The 14,158-nt window shown below is 64.1% G+C and overlaps 1 protein-coding gene across 4 annotated transcripts; it reads right to left on the bottom strand.

Moving 5' to 3' along the window:
• Positions 1-1,828: 1,828 nt before the first annotated feature.
• MRPL23 (mitochondrial ribosomal protein L23) lies at positions 1,829-9,060 on the bottom strand. 4 transcript variants are annotated; one of them, XM_053202753.1, is made up of 5 exons: positions 8,957-9,060; positions 6,882-7,004; positions 5,952-6,034; positions 5,295-5,368; positions 1,829-2,152 (listed from the first exon to the last, which is right to left on the bottom strand). In XM_053202753.1, the coding sequence occupies exons 1-5, from the start codon at positions 8,971-8,973 to the stop codon at positions 1,832-1,834; spliced, it is 618 nt and encodes a 205-aa protein (XP_053058728.1). In that variant the 5' UTR covers positions 8,974-9,060; the 3' UTR covers positions 1,829-1,831. The 4 variants fall into 4 exon arrangements, with proteins under 4 accessions (XP_053058728.1, XP_026901230.1, XP_053058730.1 ...); XM_027045429.2 differs by having other exon boundaries at positions 1,829-2,030; XM_053202755.1 differs by lacking the exon at positions 8,957-9,060 and adding an exon at positions 8,541-8,939.
• Positions 9,061-14,158: the final 5,098 nt, after the last annotated feature.

Below are 14,158 nucleotides of genomic sequence, written 5' to 3'. Positions count from 1 at the left end.
TCCATGCTGTCATCTGCAGTCAGTTACTCAAGCCCTGGCTTCGTGATGCAGCCCCAGGGAGGGCTCGGCCGGCCCTCGAAGAGGAAAACCAGCCGCTGCCGGAGAGACCGTGGCCAGACGGGTTTCTGCTCCTTCCCGGCAGCCCTGGGTGGCTGGGCCTCACCTGGAACTTCTGGGGTGGAGGGGGGGGAAGGGGGGGGGTCCTGGGATGTGTCCCTGTGGGCCTGGGGCCCGCCTGCTGCGGGCTGTGGGAATTAAGCAGAGCCCCCGCTCAGTCCCAAGGGCCCTTCCCGGCCCCCTCAGCCCTTCCCCGGTGGCCGGGGCCTGCCGTAACCTGGCGTCACCGGGATCTCTCATTGCTTCTCACAAAGTAAACAGACCTCCCACATGGCGACAAATGGACATCTCAGGAGACGGGAGACTTGGGTGTGGGGGGGGGGGTGGTTACTGGGGGCTGTCACTCTCTCCCTCTGTCCATTTACTTCCCCCGGGAGCTGGCGCCCTGGGTGCTCCCAGAAGGACCGTCCACACGGGAAGGGACACCCAGGCCCTTTGGGTCGGCTTCCCAGCTCCACGTGAGGTGTCCAGCCAAGGCTGGGGGGCCCACTGGGGTCGTTCCCCGTGTGGGAGACCCTCCTCTGGTCCCCACGCGGAAACCCGGACCGTGTCTCCCAGCTGTGCAGGGACGAAGGACGCTGCGTCGCGGCGAAGACGACGGTGGGGCGGTTATCTTGGGGGCAGAGGCGACCGTGCAAGGGCTGTCCCTCCCCAGCCCCCAGCCGGGAGCCGCAGAGCGGAAGGGGTGTCCAGCCAGCTCCTCAAGCCCGCCTGGGGGTGGGGGTGGAGCACCCCCCCTCGAGCAGCCCCTCCCAAGCTGCAGGCCCGCTTCCTGGATTCCTGAGGATCTGAAGGCAGCCCCCACTGCTGCCCCCCCCCCAATCCAGCCTTCCCTCCTCCCTCCTCCCTAGGCAGGGAGCAGGCTCTGCCGGCCCCAGGGGTGCCGGGGAGACCGGGGACGCTGCTGCTCTGCTCGCCAGCCCCTTCCTCCTCCCCGCAGAAAGACGCTCAGGCTGCAGGGGGGGTAGGGGACACTGGGGTCTCGGCGAGGCCGAAGAGCCGGGCGGTGATGGGGGGCCGTGCCGGGTTATGCAGGGCGGCCGGCGCTGGACCTGCTTGGATGAAGGATGGGATTCTTCTCCCAGCCTTGAGTTGGGGTCCTCAGGGCCATGGGGCCCCATGAATTATTTCTCTAAGGAGAATACCGTTGACTCTGCTCTCCGGTCGCCTTCCGGACCTTCCCCATCACTTTAAATCAATGCTGAAGGGCGGCGTTTGCCCGGACCTTCACCCTCCAAGTGGAGGGAGCTTCGAGGCCCACGTGATGCAGCCGTCCCCCGTCTGGGTGTCCCTCTGGGCAGGGGGGTGGGTTGCTGAGCCAGTCCTCACTTCCACCTGCCCTCGCGAGGCCCCCAGAAGAGGGGAGCGCAGGAGGGCAGCACTCGAGGACGGGGACCCAGGGGGTGATGTGGCCCCCCAATGATTTCTGGCTTGCTCCCAAATCCCCAGGCCCAACCTGTCTGCACAAAACCCACGCAGACATGCTCGTGCCGATGGCCCCAGCTGGGTTCGCCTGGGACCCTCAGCAGGAGGGCTCCCCGCCCCCACCCCCCGGCTGCAATGGGGTCCCCCCCCCCTTAACTCGGGGGACCAGAACGGGTCACGCCATCACCCAGGCCCTGCTCCATCCGTGCAGCCAGGCGCCCGTGTGTGCCCGTGGGGTGCAGCCCTGCACGGGGACACCGGGTACAGAGGAGAACGGAGTCGGGGGTCTTTACTCCACACGCAGGACTTTATTGGGGCCGTCACAGGCTGAACCAGCCGGGGACACCACCATGCCGCGGGTCCCGGCTCTGCCTCCGCCGCTGCTCATCCAGGAGCCTGTCCTGGATGTCTTCGTCGCTAGGGCTGCCGTCAGGGCTCTGCTTTTTCTCGGGAAACAGATCGGGGAACGTGAAGGTCTGTCCGTGCGCCTACAGAGAAAAGGCAAGGCCTCCAGCACCGCGCCAAGGAGAGGACAGGGACACCGGGGCCCTCCTGCGCGGAGCCCGCGGCTCGGACACGCGGCCAGCGTCTCGGGGGCGAAGGTCCTCGCCTGGAAAATAAACATCTCGGCCTGCTGCTGGCTTTTATCTAACAGCGGGAAGCCATTACCCCGGACAATGCCCCTTTTCATCGACATTATCTCTCCGAGGCCTGGTGTCTGCATTGGCTGGAGCCTCATTAAAAGCAGCCCAGCAAAGCGCCCATTCACCGGGCGTGGGGGGCAGCCCGGCCGGACTGGGGGGCAGGAGCGAGGGGCAGGAAAACCCGGCACAAACAGCGTCTGGTGCCACACTGAAACTTTTTCCATCCAAAATACCTAAAGGCCTTTACCCACATTAAAGACTACCCCTCCTCCCGGCTCGGAGCTTGGCAAATGAGACGCGTGTAACGTACAAAGAAATGTACATATGCAGCAGTCTATAAATCAAGACCGGCTTTGCAAATTAACTGGTTTTACGTCTTTCACTAAGAGTTCAGACTGTGCCAGTGTCGGCCAAGCCCCAACCCAGACCCCCGAGCATGTGCGCGGGGGCACCGGCCGGGCCCGCTGGTGCGGAGGCGGGCGCTCTGCCCGCTCCCCGGGGACCCGGGCAACCGTGAGGTGCTGTTTCAATTTGCTAAATACCCCGGAGCAGCTCCCCAGATCGGGGGCATGGGAGGGGACGCGCCAGGGCAGCGCCGTCTGCTTCCAGACGGGCGAAGAAGGATGCAGGGCGGCCTCCGTATCTGGAAAGTTTTAATAAGTAAAATCGGTAAAGCGCGCTGGTTGTTGGAGACCCTTGTTTTGTAAAGAAATTTGGCTTTGGGCAGGCGGCCAAGTATGATCTGAAACAGCCCACCCCCACCCCGAGAAGAGGAGGTTTATGAATTCTGATCACACGGCGTGGGGCGCAGGCCCCAGTAAGAAAGCAGGGCTGTGTGCACGCGGTAGCCAGCCTGCTGCAGGATTAGCTTACACAGCTCAAAACTGCTTTTTTTTCTTTTTTAAAATACCAAAGGGCAATAGTTTACATGCAGGGCTGACTGCCCAGAACGGGGGTTTATGTGTAATATATCGAGGTGATTTTGCTAGCTTTCTGAGGTGGGGGAAAACCCAAAATGACATTTTAAAATATAAATACAAAGATGGCAATTTGCAACAGCTCAGGAAAAAAACGGAGGGAGCTGCCGCGAGAAATTCTCCCTCTCTTATCCGAGACAACGGCCACTTGTGGGTGCCGACTGGGCCTCCCGGGGCGCCCCTCTGGAGGGAAATTCGCCTTGTACTTCCAAAAGTAAGCCCTCGCTGCCTGCGAAGGGGAGAGTGTGAGCTGCTCGGCGGCAGAAAGGACCGGGACAGGAGACTGTCAGTCCCAAGCGCCCCTCGGGCCATCGGCCGTCCCCCACGGGCTCCCGCCGGCCAGCGACTGCGGTGGGAACGGCAGGCTTCCGCGTGCAGGGTGACGTTCCCCTGGCTGCGTGGGCCACAGGGCCACAGAGATGTTTATCAGGGCGTCGGGGGAAATGTGGGGCCCCCACCCCGCCGGACGGGCTTTTCCGCAGCAGTCAACTCAAAATAGATTCGGAAACTTAATTTGTGTTCGTGATTGACCCTCGTGCGCTTTGCAATTCGCTCTGTTTTTGAAAGCCCCAGAGCGGGGCCCACGGGGACACACGGGGGAGCGGTCGGGCTCGGCACGGGGGTGGGGGCAGAGAAGGGACCCTTTCGGAGGGGAAGGGCCCGAGCTTCCTGCCGGTTTCCAGGCTGGGGGGCGGGGGTCCGTCACAAATGCCACTCTGGGCCGGCAGGAACCATGCCCAGCAGGGACTCTGTCCCCAGTTGTGCTGCCCGATTTCACAGAGGAAGAAAGGCACGTCCAGCGGCAGCTGCGCGCACCAGATCTAAGCAGGCTCCGCTGAGCGAGGTGGGGCCCGGGGAAGAATGCGGGGGCTCGGGTGACTCAGGAGCCGCTTGTAACCGTAGCTGGCCTGCTGGAGCCCTGGTGGCGAATGCCGGCACACGGGTGTCGGCCTGCACGCCGTGACAGAGACAGATGGCCCGATTTCACACACGGGACACAGGCGCCTTTATAAGGCCAACGGCCGCTCTCTCCACCTGGATAGGCTGGTTTTGTGCACGGCAAACATTAGGCCAAATAATCACGGGGGCCCCTGTTTGAAACAGCAACTGCAGTCAGAAAAGCTGCCGTGCTCACCCCGTCCTGCAAGCAACGGCCTCCTAGCGCCTAAAACGGGGCCGCGGGCCCAGGGGGTTTGCAATAGCGCTACTGCCATCTAGCGGCCACGGCCGGCCGCCTCCCGCTGTGAGCTCCGGACAAGGAGGAAGCAAGCCCCTGCCCCCGGCTCCCCGCCGCGTGTTTCCAACAGCGGGGGGTGGGGGGCAGCCAACGGACCCTGCAAGGAGGGCCCTCGTTGGCAGGTCCTCACGGAGACCAGTGGGAGGCCCTGCTGGGGGTCCTGGGGGGCTCGTCCGAGGAGGCTCCAGCGGGGTCACCTCACGCTGGACGGAAGGGCCTGAGCAGGGGGCTGGGAAGCCGCCTTTCGCTCGCCACGGCTCTGGTCTCTGGCCGGCAAAAGCTCTGACGGGGTCCTGGACCCTCTTCCCGAGCCCCTGGCCAGGCAGCACACGATCCAGAGGACGGGGCAGAAAGTGCCGGTGCCCCACAACCCAGTCCAGAGGGGAGGGGGCTCAGCCAGGGCCCCGGGGCGCGGCGAACCCACCCAGGCTCGGAGGCGGCTGCCCCCCACCCCCCGCCCAGGGCGGTAACTGCCTCCCAGCCTGAGGCCTGTCAGAGGCCAGGCCAGGCCGTCCATCCGCGGCAGGAGCCCCTTCGGTGCTCGGAGAGCCCTGGTTTCTGCCTGAGCCTGAACCCCCTGGACCTGAGTGGACCCGCCTGTGGCCACAGCACGTTCAAAGTCCAAGGGCGCGACACAGCTGGCCCCTGAGAAGTTCCGAAATGCCCTGCGCGGTCCCCTCCCATCAGCTGAATGTGCTCGGAACGCCAGCTCAGCCTGGGGATTCGCCGGGGGTTAGAACTAATCGCAGGCTCGGCCCCGCGCGCCGCGGGCCTGGAAATCCTGCCTCGCGGGGCCCCAGGCGGGGGCTGCTGCACAAACACGTCCCCCGCACCAAGGTCACGGTCGTGATAAGTCACGCCCATGACTTGGGACTCTGCCCGAAGCCCACTCACCAGCTGCACATAGGCCACCTTGTAGTCTGGTTTCTTCATCCTGACGTTTCTGTAATCCCTCTTCCTGTTGGAACCTGTCGGGGGGGGAAGGGGGGAACACTTTACTCCAAGCACGAGATTTCCAGTGCAACTAATCCAGGAACCCACTTTCTAGAAAGAGGCAAACGTGGAAGAATTGGTTGGTCTCCCACAGGTTACAGCAGGTCACGCCCGAAAGGTGACCGGTGCACATTTACCATGTATGCTCGGGGCGGTGAGCACCGCCAGGCTCTGCTGGTGAAAACGCAAACGTGTCTGAGCAACTCGAGAAACCCGTTTCCCGCGTGTCAGCACTGCGACCCCCGTGGGCTGCCTCCCCTCATGCAGGAGGCTGCCGGGTGGGGGGACGGAGGTTAAGGGAACAAAGAGGAAAGCACTTTGCTGACCGGCTCCCGAGGCAGAGGGGAAGCGGGCTGCACGGCGTGGGCAGGGCGGGAGCAGGAGTGGGGCCAGCCCGCCCGGGTTCCGTCCCAGCTCTGCCCTGTGGGCAGTGAGGGCCCAGGAGGCTGCTTCACCCTGAGTGCCTCAGTTCCCTCACGTGCCAGGAAGCAGACCCCTGGAGCAGCTGCGATGAGGGGAGCCCACCCCCCGGCAGGGCGGCAGGGGCCCGGCACGCACCGTGCTGCACCCTCGTCCGCACGGCGGCCACGGGCACGTTGTAGATGCGCTCGAGGTAATTCCTGACGTCCACCCTGGTCATCCTGGGCAGAGAAGAAAAGCGAGGCTCAGCCGGGCCGAGATAAACGGCAGCTGGCCGGTGGGGCGTGAGCCACGGTCGATGCGGCCACCAGCCCCGCTGTTGCTGTCCTGCCCTCCACACATCGGTGGGGGGACACGGGGGGACTGGGCGGCTGCAGCCACCATTTGTGCTCACTAGGGGCCAGACCCCCAAGCAGAGCTCTCCGGACGGAAGGGCCGATCTGGGGGCACCCCTGGGCGGCCAGGAGCCCGGCCCACCATGGCCAGTCCCTTGCACAGCTGCCTCCCCACTGCAAGGTCCTTTCCTGGAAACGGCAGCCAAGGCGTCGGTAGCTTAGGCCCCCAACCTTTGCACCTGACGCGGCATCATAAACCTCATCCTTGGCCACACCTGGCCTCTAAGAGCTGACGCTCAGGCCGAGCCCAGGCCCATGCGCGGGGACAGTCACGTCCTGAGACTCCAGGGAGTGCCCTGCAGCTTGGGTGACAGGACGCTGCGTCCCTCCAGTGGCCAGGGCCTCTGTGAAGGAACCACCTTGAGAACTAGGTTTTGGGAAGCCATGGTAAGGAGCTCCAAGAGGATGGGCCCGCCTGCTGGGAAAAGCACTGAGCTCAATGCAGGAAAAGAAGTGTCAGGCCCTCAACTAGGCTTCCCTGTGGGGGGCAGCCTGGCCTCGCCCCAGGCTCTGCAAACAGCCTGAAGGCTCTGCAAACACCAGGACCTGGGCCATATTTGCAGAGCAGCTCAGAGAGAGCAAGGGGAAACCACACCTATGAGCCGGGCTCTGTGACACCAGCAGGTCGGCCAGCCCCTTGGGGGCGCTCCCCAGCCCGAACTCGGGGGCTTACTCCATGGGGATCCGGAACTGCACGGTGTCCTCGGGCTGGGCCGTGCCGGGCCGCACCAGCCGAATGAAGAAGTTTGTTCGGAAGACACGGAGCTGGGGGTTGCCCAGCTGGTACAGAGGGTACCTGAGAGGGAGACATTCGTCTGCATCAAACACTCAGAATGCATGACCCCAGGGCTGCCCCGGCACACCCCCATCTGTTCACCCATAGCCGCAGGAGTGGGAAGCAAAGGGGGGCAGCTCTCCATAGGCCGGCACCCCACGGCCCCCTGTGCTGATGGCATGGCTCTGCCCGGTGTGGGCCCCGAGACCCCTGGTGCCCATCCACTCAGAGTAGCGTGGGCTGCAGACCCTCAGGGCCGGCCCCTGGAAAGGGCCCATGGGAGCCTCAAGGAACCGGCCAGCAGAGAGCACGCCCACCGCGGCCCCCCCCCCCCACGCTGGTGGCCGGGCTTGGAGACACGCTTGTTCAAGGTGACGGTCCCACCAGCACGCAGCCCAGCGTGGCGGTGCTCCCTACGAACCCTGGCTTTCCCCGCAGCAGGGGCGTGGGCACCCGCACACCGTATGGGTGGGAGAGCATCACAGTCCCCGCCCTGAGGACTCCCAAAGCAGGTGGGCACAGCTGGACAGGCGATGCCACCACCCACAGCCCCGGCCCACTGACACTGCCAACCCCACATGTGCTCTGGGCCTGCACACGGCAGCGCAGCCGGGTGAGGAGGGTGTCTGAGGTCCAGTCTGCAGGGAGGCCAGAGGCCAGGCCTAGGGGAGGGTGGGCACACAGGGACACGGGGGGCCATCAAGGGTCTCACTGGGACCCCCGGTGACCAAGCTGCGGCGCTGCACACGGCCCCCGATCTTGAGGCACCACCTGTAGTGTGAAAGGAGGCTGGTCGAGGCCAATCCTATAGCGGGCAGAATGAGGACAGCCAGGAGTTCGGAGGACCTGGTGAGCCCCAGAGCTGAGCGCCATCTACCTGAGAGCTGCTGGTGACCAAGTCAGTGTGGCAGCTGCCCGGCAGAACCTCCGTGGTGAGAGGGGGGTAAGGGCAGTTTCTCGAGGCTGCAAGGCCTCAGGGAACAAGAGGTCTGCCTTGTTTTACCCTCCACCGGAGTTTGGGCCAATGGCTGGCTACCCAAGGGGCTCACTTATTCCCCCTGGTGACCAACGGCGGCACTGCAGGGGGGCAAAGTCAGGCCCTCTGGGTAACTGTCAACAGACCCTCCACCTCTCCGGGTCCCTGGGTTTGGGGGTGGGGGGAGGCCCAGTGTGAGGGTCGGAGGTTAGAGGCCTGAGCCGGGCAGGGAGCGAGTCTCCCCCGGGCGGGCATGGCCTCAGAACCCCCCTGTCCTCCCCGACGCTGAGCGTCAGGATGAGTCCCAAGGGCCTGCCTGACGCTGGAACCTTCCAACCCCGGAACAACCAGCACTGCTGAACACCCTCCCTCGGGGCTCCAGAACGGGGCTCTCCCGGCCTGGTGGGAGGGGACGGCACCCCTGCGCGCCCGCCCCGCCCCCTGCCCGGCCCTCCCGCGGATCCCACAAGCGCGGATCCCACAAGCACGTCTCCAGCGGAACTCCCAACTTCTGCTCCCAGCACAGCGCTCTGGCTCGCTGCCACCTGCCCTACCTCCCCGTGGCCCCGAGAGTGACTCACCCGTGACCCCACCCTCCCCGCAGGTCCCGCCGGCTTTCCTCCCGACCCGCGGCCCTGGCTGCTCCCCACGTCCGCGCCGGCCCCTCGGCCCCGCTGCACCTGCCGGGGCGCCCCGGCCCCGCCACAGGCCTGCAGGTCCACCCGGGGCGGCCGCGCGCGAGTGCGTGCGCCACCCGTTCATCCCGGGGCCGGCGCCGCTCGCAGGGGACACGGGGCGTCAGCCTCTAGCGTGGGGGGCGGGCCGCGGGGGTCCCGGCGGACACCCGCACAGTGTCCTCGCCCCGGCGGCGCGGGCGGCGGTGACCCTCCCGGGCGGGCGCCCGTGGTCCGCGCCGCGTCCGCAGCCCCCTGTCCTGCACCCCGCCGCCCACCCCGCCAAGGCCCGCGCCCCGGGCCCCCGGCCCCCGGACGCTCACAGCACATTCCGCGCCATCGCCGGCTTCCGGGCCGCGGGCGGAAGGAGGAGCACGCACCGCCCGCGTGGACCCGCCACAGCGCCCCCTGGCTTCCGGGAGGGCGCGCGGCGCCCCGCCCCTCGCCCCGCCCCGCCCCCGCCCCGCCCCCCGAGCACACCCCGCCCACAGCCACACCCACTGCCCGGCCCCCGACGGTCCCGCCCACCGCCCCGCCCCTCACACCTGCCCCCCAACGTCCCGCCCCGTACACCTGTCGCCCATCCCCATTCACCTGCCCCATCGCTCCGCCCACTGTCTCACCACGCCCACTGTCCTGCCCACTGTGTGGCCCACCGCCCCTCACCTGTACTCCTACCCCACCGCATCCGCACCACTCAGGACACCTGACTCGCTCTGCCCCAGCTTCCTGTCTCACCAGCCCGGACCCACGTCCCTACCCCACTGCTCCTGACCCATTCACCTGGACCCTACTCAGCCTGAACTCCTTGTCCTGCACACCCTGTAAGAGCCCAGAATCCCTCATGTCCCTGGGTCCCTCCCAAGTCCCACACACCCTCCAAGTATCCAGAACGCATCTTGCCCCAATCCTCTCTCACCCTACCCATGGCCTACAGCACGCCCTTGGTCCCACGTGTCCCCCCCTCCACACCCCTCTGCACCCTGCACTACCCCACATGCAACTGTAGGCCATGGCCAGCCAGCTAAGGTCGGAGATGGGGGAAGGGGCGGGTGGGTGGCCCTTGTCTAAGGCCCCTATCTCCATCTGGCTGCGGTGGCTTTGTCCCCTCCCAGATCTCAAGCTCCAAGGCCCCTCACAGCCCTTCTGGCCAGCACCAGGCTGCTCTCCCCATCTCCTGTGACCCCTTCCCCCTTACAGCTTCCCACACAGCCCTCATCCAGGGGATCCCCGACTCCGTGGGGCACATGTGGGACCCACTGCCCCCTCCCCACCAACAGCATGCGGACCTATGGGGGGGGGGACCAGGCTGCAGCCTCCCTCCTCCAGCCCCCAGGCCCCACTCTTCCCCAGTTTCCTATGCCCCACGGCTTTTGGCCATTCGTCAATCCCTTTAGCTGCCTCTCCCCCACCTGAGTGGCCTGTTCTCTTTGCACCAACAGCAACTTCCATACTCCTCAGAGCCTCAGAGCCGGGAGGGCAAGAGGGAAGTGCCAGCAATCTGTGGGGGAGAGAAGGGACCCCCAGGAAGTAGCAGCAGAAGAGCCTTGCCTCCAGGGTGACCACGGTTCAGGCAGCAAGGAGGCTGGCCCTGCTGGCCGTCCCAGGCTTCGGAGAGGAGGGCCTGGGTCACGGCGAGCGGCTGGGGTGCCCTCCTTGTCCGTGTGTTTGGCGTAAGTGGGTTCACCTAGGAGGAAGGGACTAACGGTGAGTGGCCGCTAGGGACATTAGCCGAGACAGCCCTGCCTTCTGGGGAGGCACAGAGAAGGACAGGGCTCCAGGCCCTCTGTAGGAAGAAGTCAGTGGGGAGGGGGCATGCTGGGTGGCAGGGAGGGGGATGGAGCTGGAGAATGGGGGTCTCGGGGCCAGGAGACTTCTGGTCAGCGCCGCCTCTGGTCCTGTTTGAACTTCAAGGCATGATGTTGGGTGTGACGTGCCCTCAGAGATGTGGCTGGAAGGCGGGCCCACGGTGTGTGTGGCTGACGGGGGAAGGCAGTTGGCCGACTCTGATGGGTTGGAGGGGGCCACCTGCTGCTCCAAGGAGAGGGATCACATCTGAGCAGGTCGCTGAGGGTCGTGGAGGAGGGTGGGGGCAGGGATGCGGTCTCCATGGTGCAGAGCCCTCAACACTCCGTCCCATCTCTCTGATTATCTGCCAGTGGGATTCCTCCCCATCAGGCCTGGGATTTCTGGGCGCAGAGGCTGGTCTTGCAGCCTGGGGCACCTGCGTGCACCTTCCCCCTTCCTCCCTCCCTGGTGTCATCAGACCTACCCCATCACTGGCCACATGCCTTCCCTGGTTTGGGGCTGCCACATAAAATGGAAGATGCCCAGTTAAATTTGAAACGCTGATAACTTTGTCTTGTTTTGTTTTTAATAGACACTATTTTTTAGAGCAATTTCAGGTTTGCAGAAAATACCCAGAAATTCTAGTATGTGCCCCTCTGCTCCCCCACGGATTGCCCCTTTCGTTAACACGCTGCATGAGCTGGGACACTTGTTACAAGTGACAGAGCCATACTGATACCTTATTATTAAGTGAAGTCCACCGTTGCCATTAGGATTCCTTCCTGATGTTGTACATTCTGTGGGTTTAGACGAATGTATAAGGACAAGCATCCACCAGGACAGGGTCATACGGAGTAGTTTCATGGCCCGAATTCTCTGTGCTCTGCAACCCCCTGGCAACCACTGATCTTTTTTTACACTTTCCAGTGTTTTGCCTTTTTCAGAGCGTCACAGTGTTGGAATCCTACAGCATGCTGTCCTTTCAGATTGGCCGCTTGCCCTTAAGATCCACTTAAGGGTCCTCTCTGTCTTTTCATGGCTCCATAACCATGAAGAGAAACCACAGCCTGGCTTCCAGGGCGGCCGCCCCGTCCTCCTGCATTTCCCAGCGGCAGCGAGAGGGTTCCTGCCACTCTGCATCTCGGGCGACATTTAGTGTTGTCAGTATTCCGGACTTGGGCCATTCTGATCGGTGTGTGGGAACATGCGTCTTCTAATTTCACGTGTGTGTCCACTCACGTGCTGAGTTTTCCAGGCTGGGCTGGGGCGATGGGGCTTTTTTCAGAGAGCCGTGGACACCCCGGGCTACGGGGGAAGGATGGGGTGAGCTTGGAGGTGACTTCGGGCTGGGTAGGAGGCAGGAGAGAGGCTGTGTGTGCACTCACTCACTCACGCACTCTCACTCATTCGTTCCACCCATATTTGCCGGGAACGACCGTGCATCCAGCATCTTTCCAGGGATTGAGGACACAGACAAAAGCACTAAACCGACAAATCCTTTGCCTCCGTGGTTATCGTCCCCCAAGTCAACAAGTGACGAACATCAGATGCTCTTGGAGACGCGTGTGGGGAGGTAACAGGAGGTGGGAGGGGACTGCAGTTTGGAAGGAGGGGTCAGAGAGCCTCCCTGAGAGGCATTTCAAGTGCGAGGGGCATTTCAAGCGAAAAGGTCTGGTGGTCGCGTGGCTAAGCCGCTGGCCCTCAGAAGCCCCTCATCACCTGCATGAAGGGAGCCTGACCCTCTGTCACCCCATCTGCACAGAAGGGCTCCCCCAAGGGCAGGAGCGCTGGGGGTGGGGGATGGGGTTCAGAAGGCTTCTGGCGGGAGGAGGGGACCGGCTCTCACCTTGGGTCCCCAGAAGCAGGGTTCTGGGCAGAGAGATACCCATGAACCAGCCCTAGGTGACCCTGGGGAGCAAGAGAGCCGGGGGGGGGTGGAAGGACAGAGTGGAGACGAGGGTGTAGAGGGGCTGGTTGGGGGCACTGAGAAGCCATCGGCCTTTCGACTTTTTCTTTATTTATGTTCTGTTGCTTTTGAGCTGCTTTGTAGAAGCAGGCACTGCGGTCACCCCACGGTACTGCCTGGCAGTACCAGGCAGGCCGTCACCTGGTTCGGCTCTAGCCTGCGCTGGCCTCCAAAGCCCAGAACTACGAGCCGTGTGCCTACCACCTACCACAGACACGCCCTGTACGCAGGCCCGAGGTGGCACAGTGACACCGGAGGAGGCTTGCTTGCTTGCTTGCAAGCCTGCCTCCTCCTCTGAAGCCCATGAGGAACCACAGGAAATGGAGAACGTTCCGGAAGGGGACAGGGCATTTCTTGGCCCACATAAGGGCCAAGATCATCAAATTCCCGGGCGTGTGTCAGTCTCGGGCACCAGCTGGGTGTCCTATGACTCAATGCAAATCCCGCCCTGTCCACCCGGAGTCGGCCCACTCCCAGAAGACCCCCCCCCTTCAGCGGCCTGTCTCCCAACCAGGTTATCACCTGTGCTCCTGACCGATGGGCTATAAACTGGAGGCTCCCACGCCCCCCTCCTTGGGGATCCGTCGCTGGATCGTCAGTTAATCATAAAAGAATATAATCGGGAATGGCCAGGCAGAAGAGGTGAGCAGGGTCTGGCGTGGGGGCGCGGCGTGGAACCTCCACACTCTCTGAGGGTCCCCCCCCCGCCCAAATCTCCACGTGTTCACCGGCCCGGAGGCTCTCGGAACCCCTCCTCTTAACGGAGGCTTCACTGCACACGCCTGACTGATGAAATCATCGGCCTTTGGCGATTGAGCCCATCTCCAGCCCCCTCCCCTCCCCGGAGGTCAGGGGGCAGGACTGAACCTTCCAACAGTCCTCCTGGGCACCCAGCCCCCACCCTTAGGGCCTTTCTGGAGCCTCCCTCTAGCGCGTCACCCGGCTGCTACGCAGAACAAGACACCCTCTTCACCCTTGTGGGACTGAAGACAGGGGCCAGCTCCCGTAACAAAAGAAGCTTCTGTTGTTCTTGGGCGCCCCAAGGGTTCGGGAGCTGCGAGCCAGGCACCGTGGATGAAGACCAAGTATCTGTGAGGATTAGCCTTTGGTCATCTCAACGACCCAACATCGATTTGCAGTCAATCACCATATCGCAGCCCCCAGGGAGGCACGATAGGGAGGCACCAACTGTGTCCTCCCCGCAGGTCCCTCTGTCCCGCTCCTGGCTGGGGCCTCCCTGCTCGCATGGGCCCCCAGGCCTCACCCCTTCTCCAGGCTGGTGCCCCCCTCCCCTGTTTGAAGCCCACAGCCCCAGCGTCTCCTCCTGACTACACCGCCCGGCGGCCTCCAGCGGCCCTATGCCTCTCACCGCCTCCGTTGGGCGTGCCCTCCTTATGGGGGGCCCCCTGGGTTTCCGGTCCCCGGGGGTCTCAGGCAGTCAGCCATCCAGCAGGGCCCAGCGTCCCTGAGCTTCGCCAGGAGCAGTCCTGCCTCGGGGCCTCCCGTGTGGTTGAGAGGGTTCCCTCCTGGTTTGAAGGCTCCATAAGTATGAGGTGGCCCTGCTGGCTGATGGTCAGGCTGGTCAGGCTGGTACCCGCACAGGCAGGACAGCCCAGGCCGGGGCCGCAGGGTCTTCTGGACCCTCCCCTTGCACCTCACCGGGCATCAGTCCTGGCTTTGGGGCCCCAAGCAGGCTGCACTCCCCGGAGCCGAGGTCACCCGGCCAGCACAACGGGTCAGGATGGCTGGTCACACGATGGCACCGTGTGGC

This window comes from Acinonyx jubatus, chromosome D1 (assembly GCF_027475565.1).
Source record: "Acinonyx jubatus isolate Ajub_Pintada_27869175 chromosome D1, VMU_Ajub_asm_v1.0, whole genome shotgun sequence".
Classification (NCBI taxonomy): domain Eukaryota; kingdom Metazoa; phylum Chordata; class Mammalia; order Carnivora; family Felidae; genus Acinonyx; species Acinonyx jubatus.
The sequence above is the reverse complement of the archived record's forward strand: the minus strand, read 5'-3'. Positions and strand labels throughout refer to the sequence as shown.

Excerpts from the sequence above, each read along its gene's own strand:
- MRPL23 (XM_053202753.1), bottom strand. Across the intron at positions 5,369-5,951 it reads GCGGACGAGGGTGCAGCACG|GTTCCAACAGGAAGAGGGAT; the intron begins GTGCGTGCCGGG and ends CCCCCCCGACAG. Across the intron at positions 2,153-5,294 it reads AGGTGGCCTATGTGCAGCTG|GCGAGGACCTTCGCCCCCGA; the intron begins GTGAGTGGGCTT and ends TTTATTTTCCAG.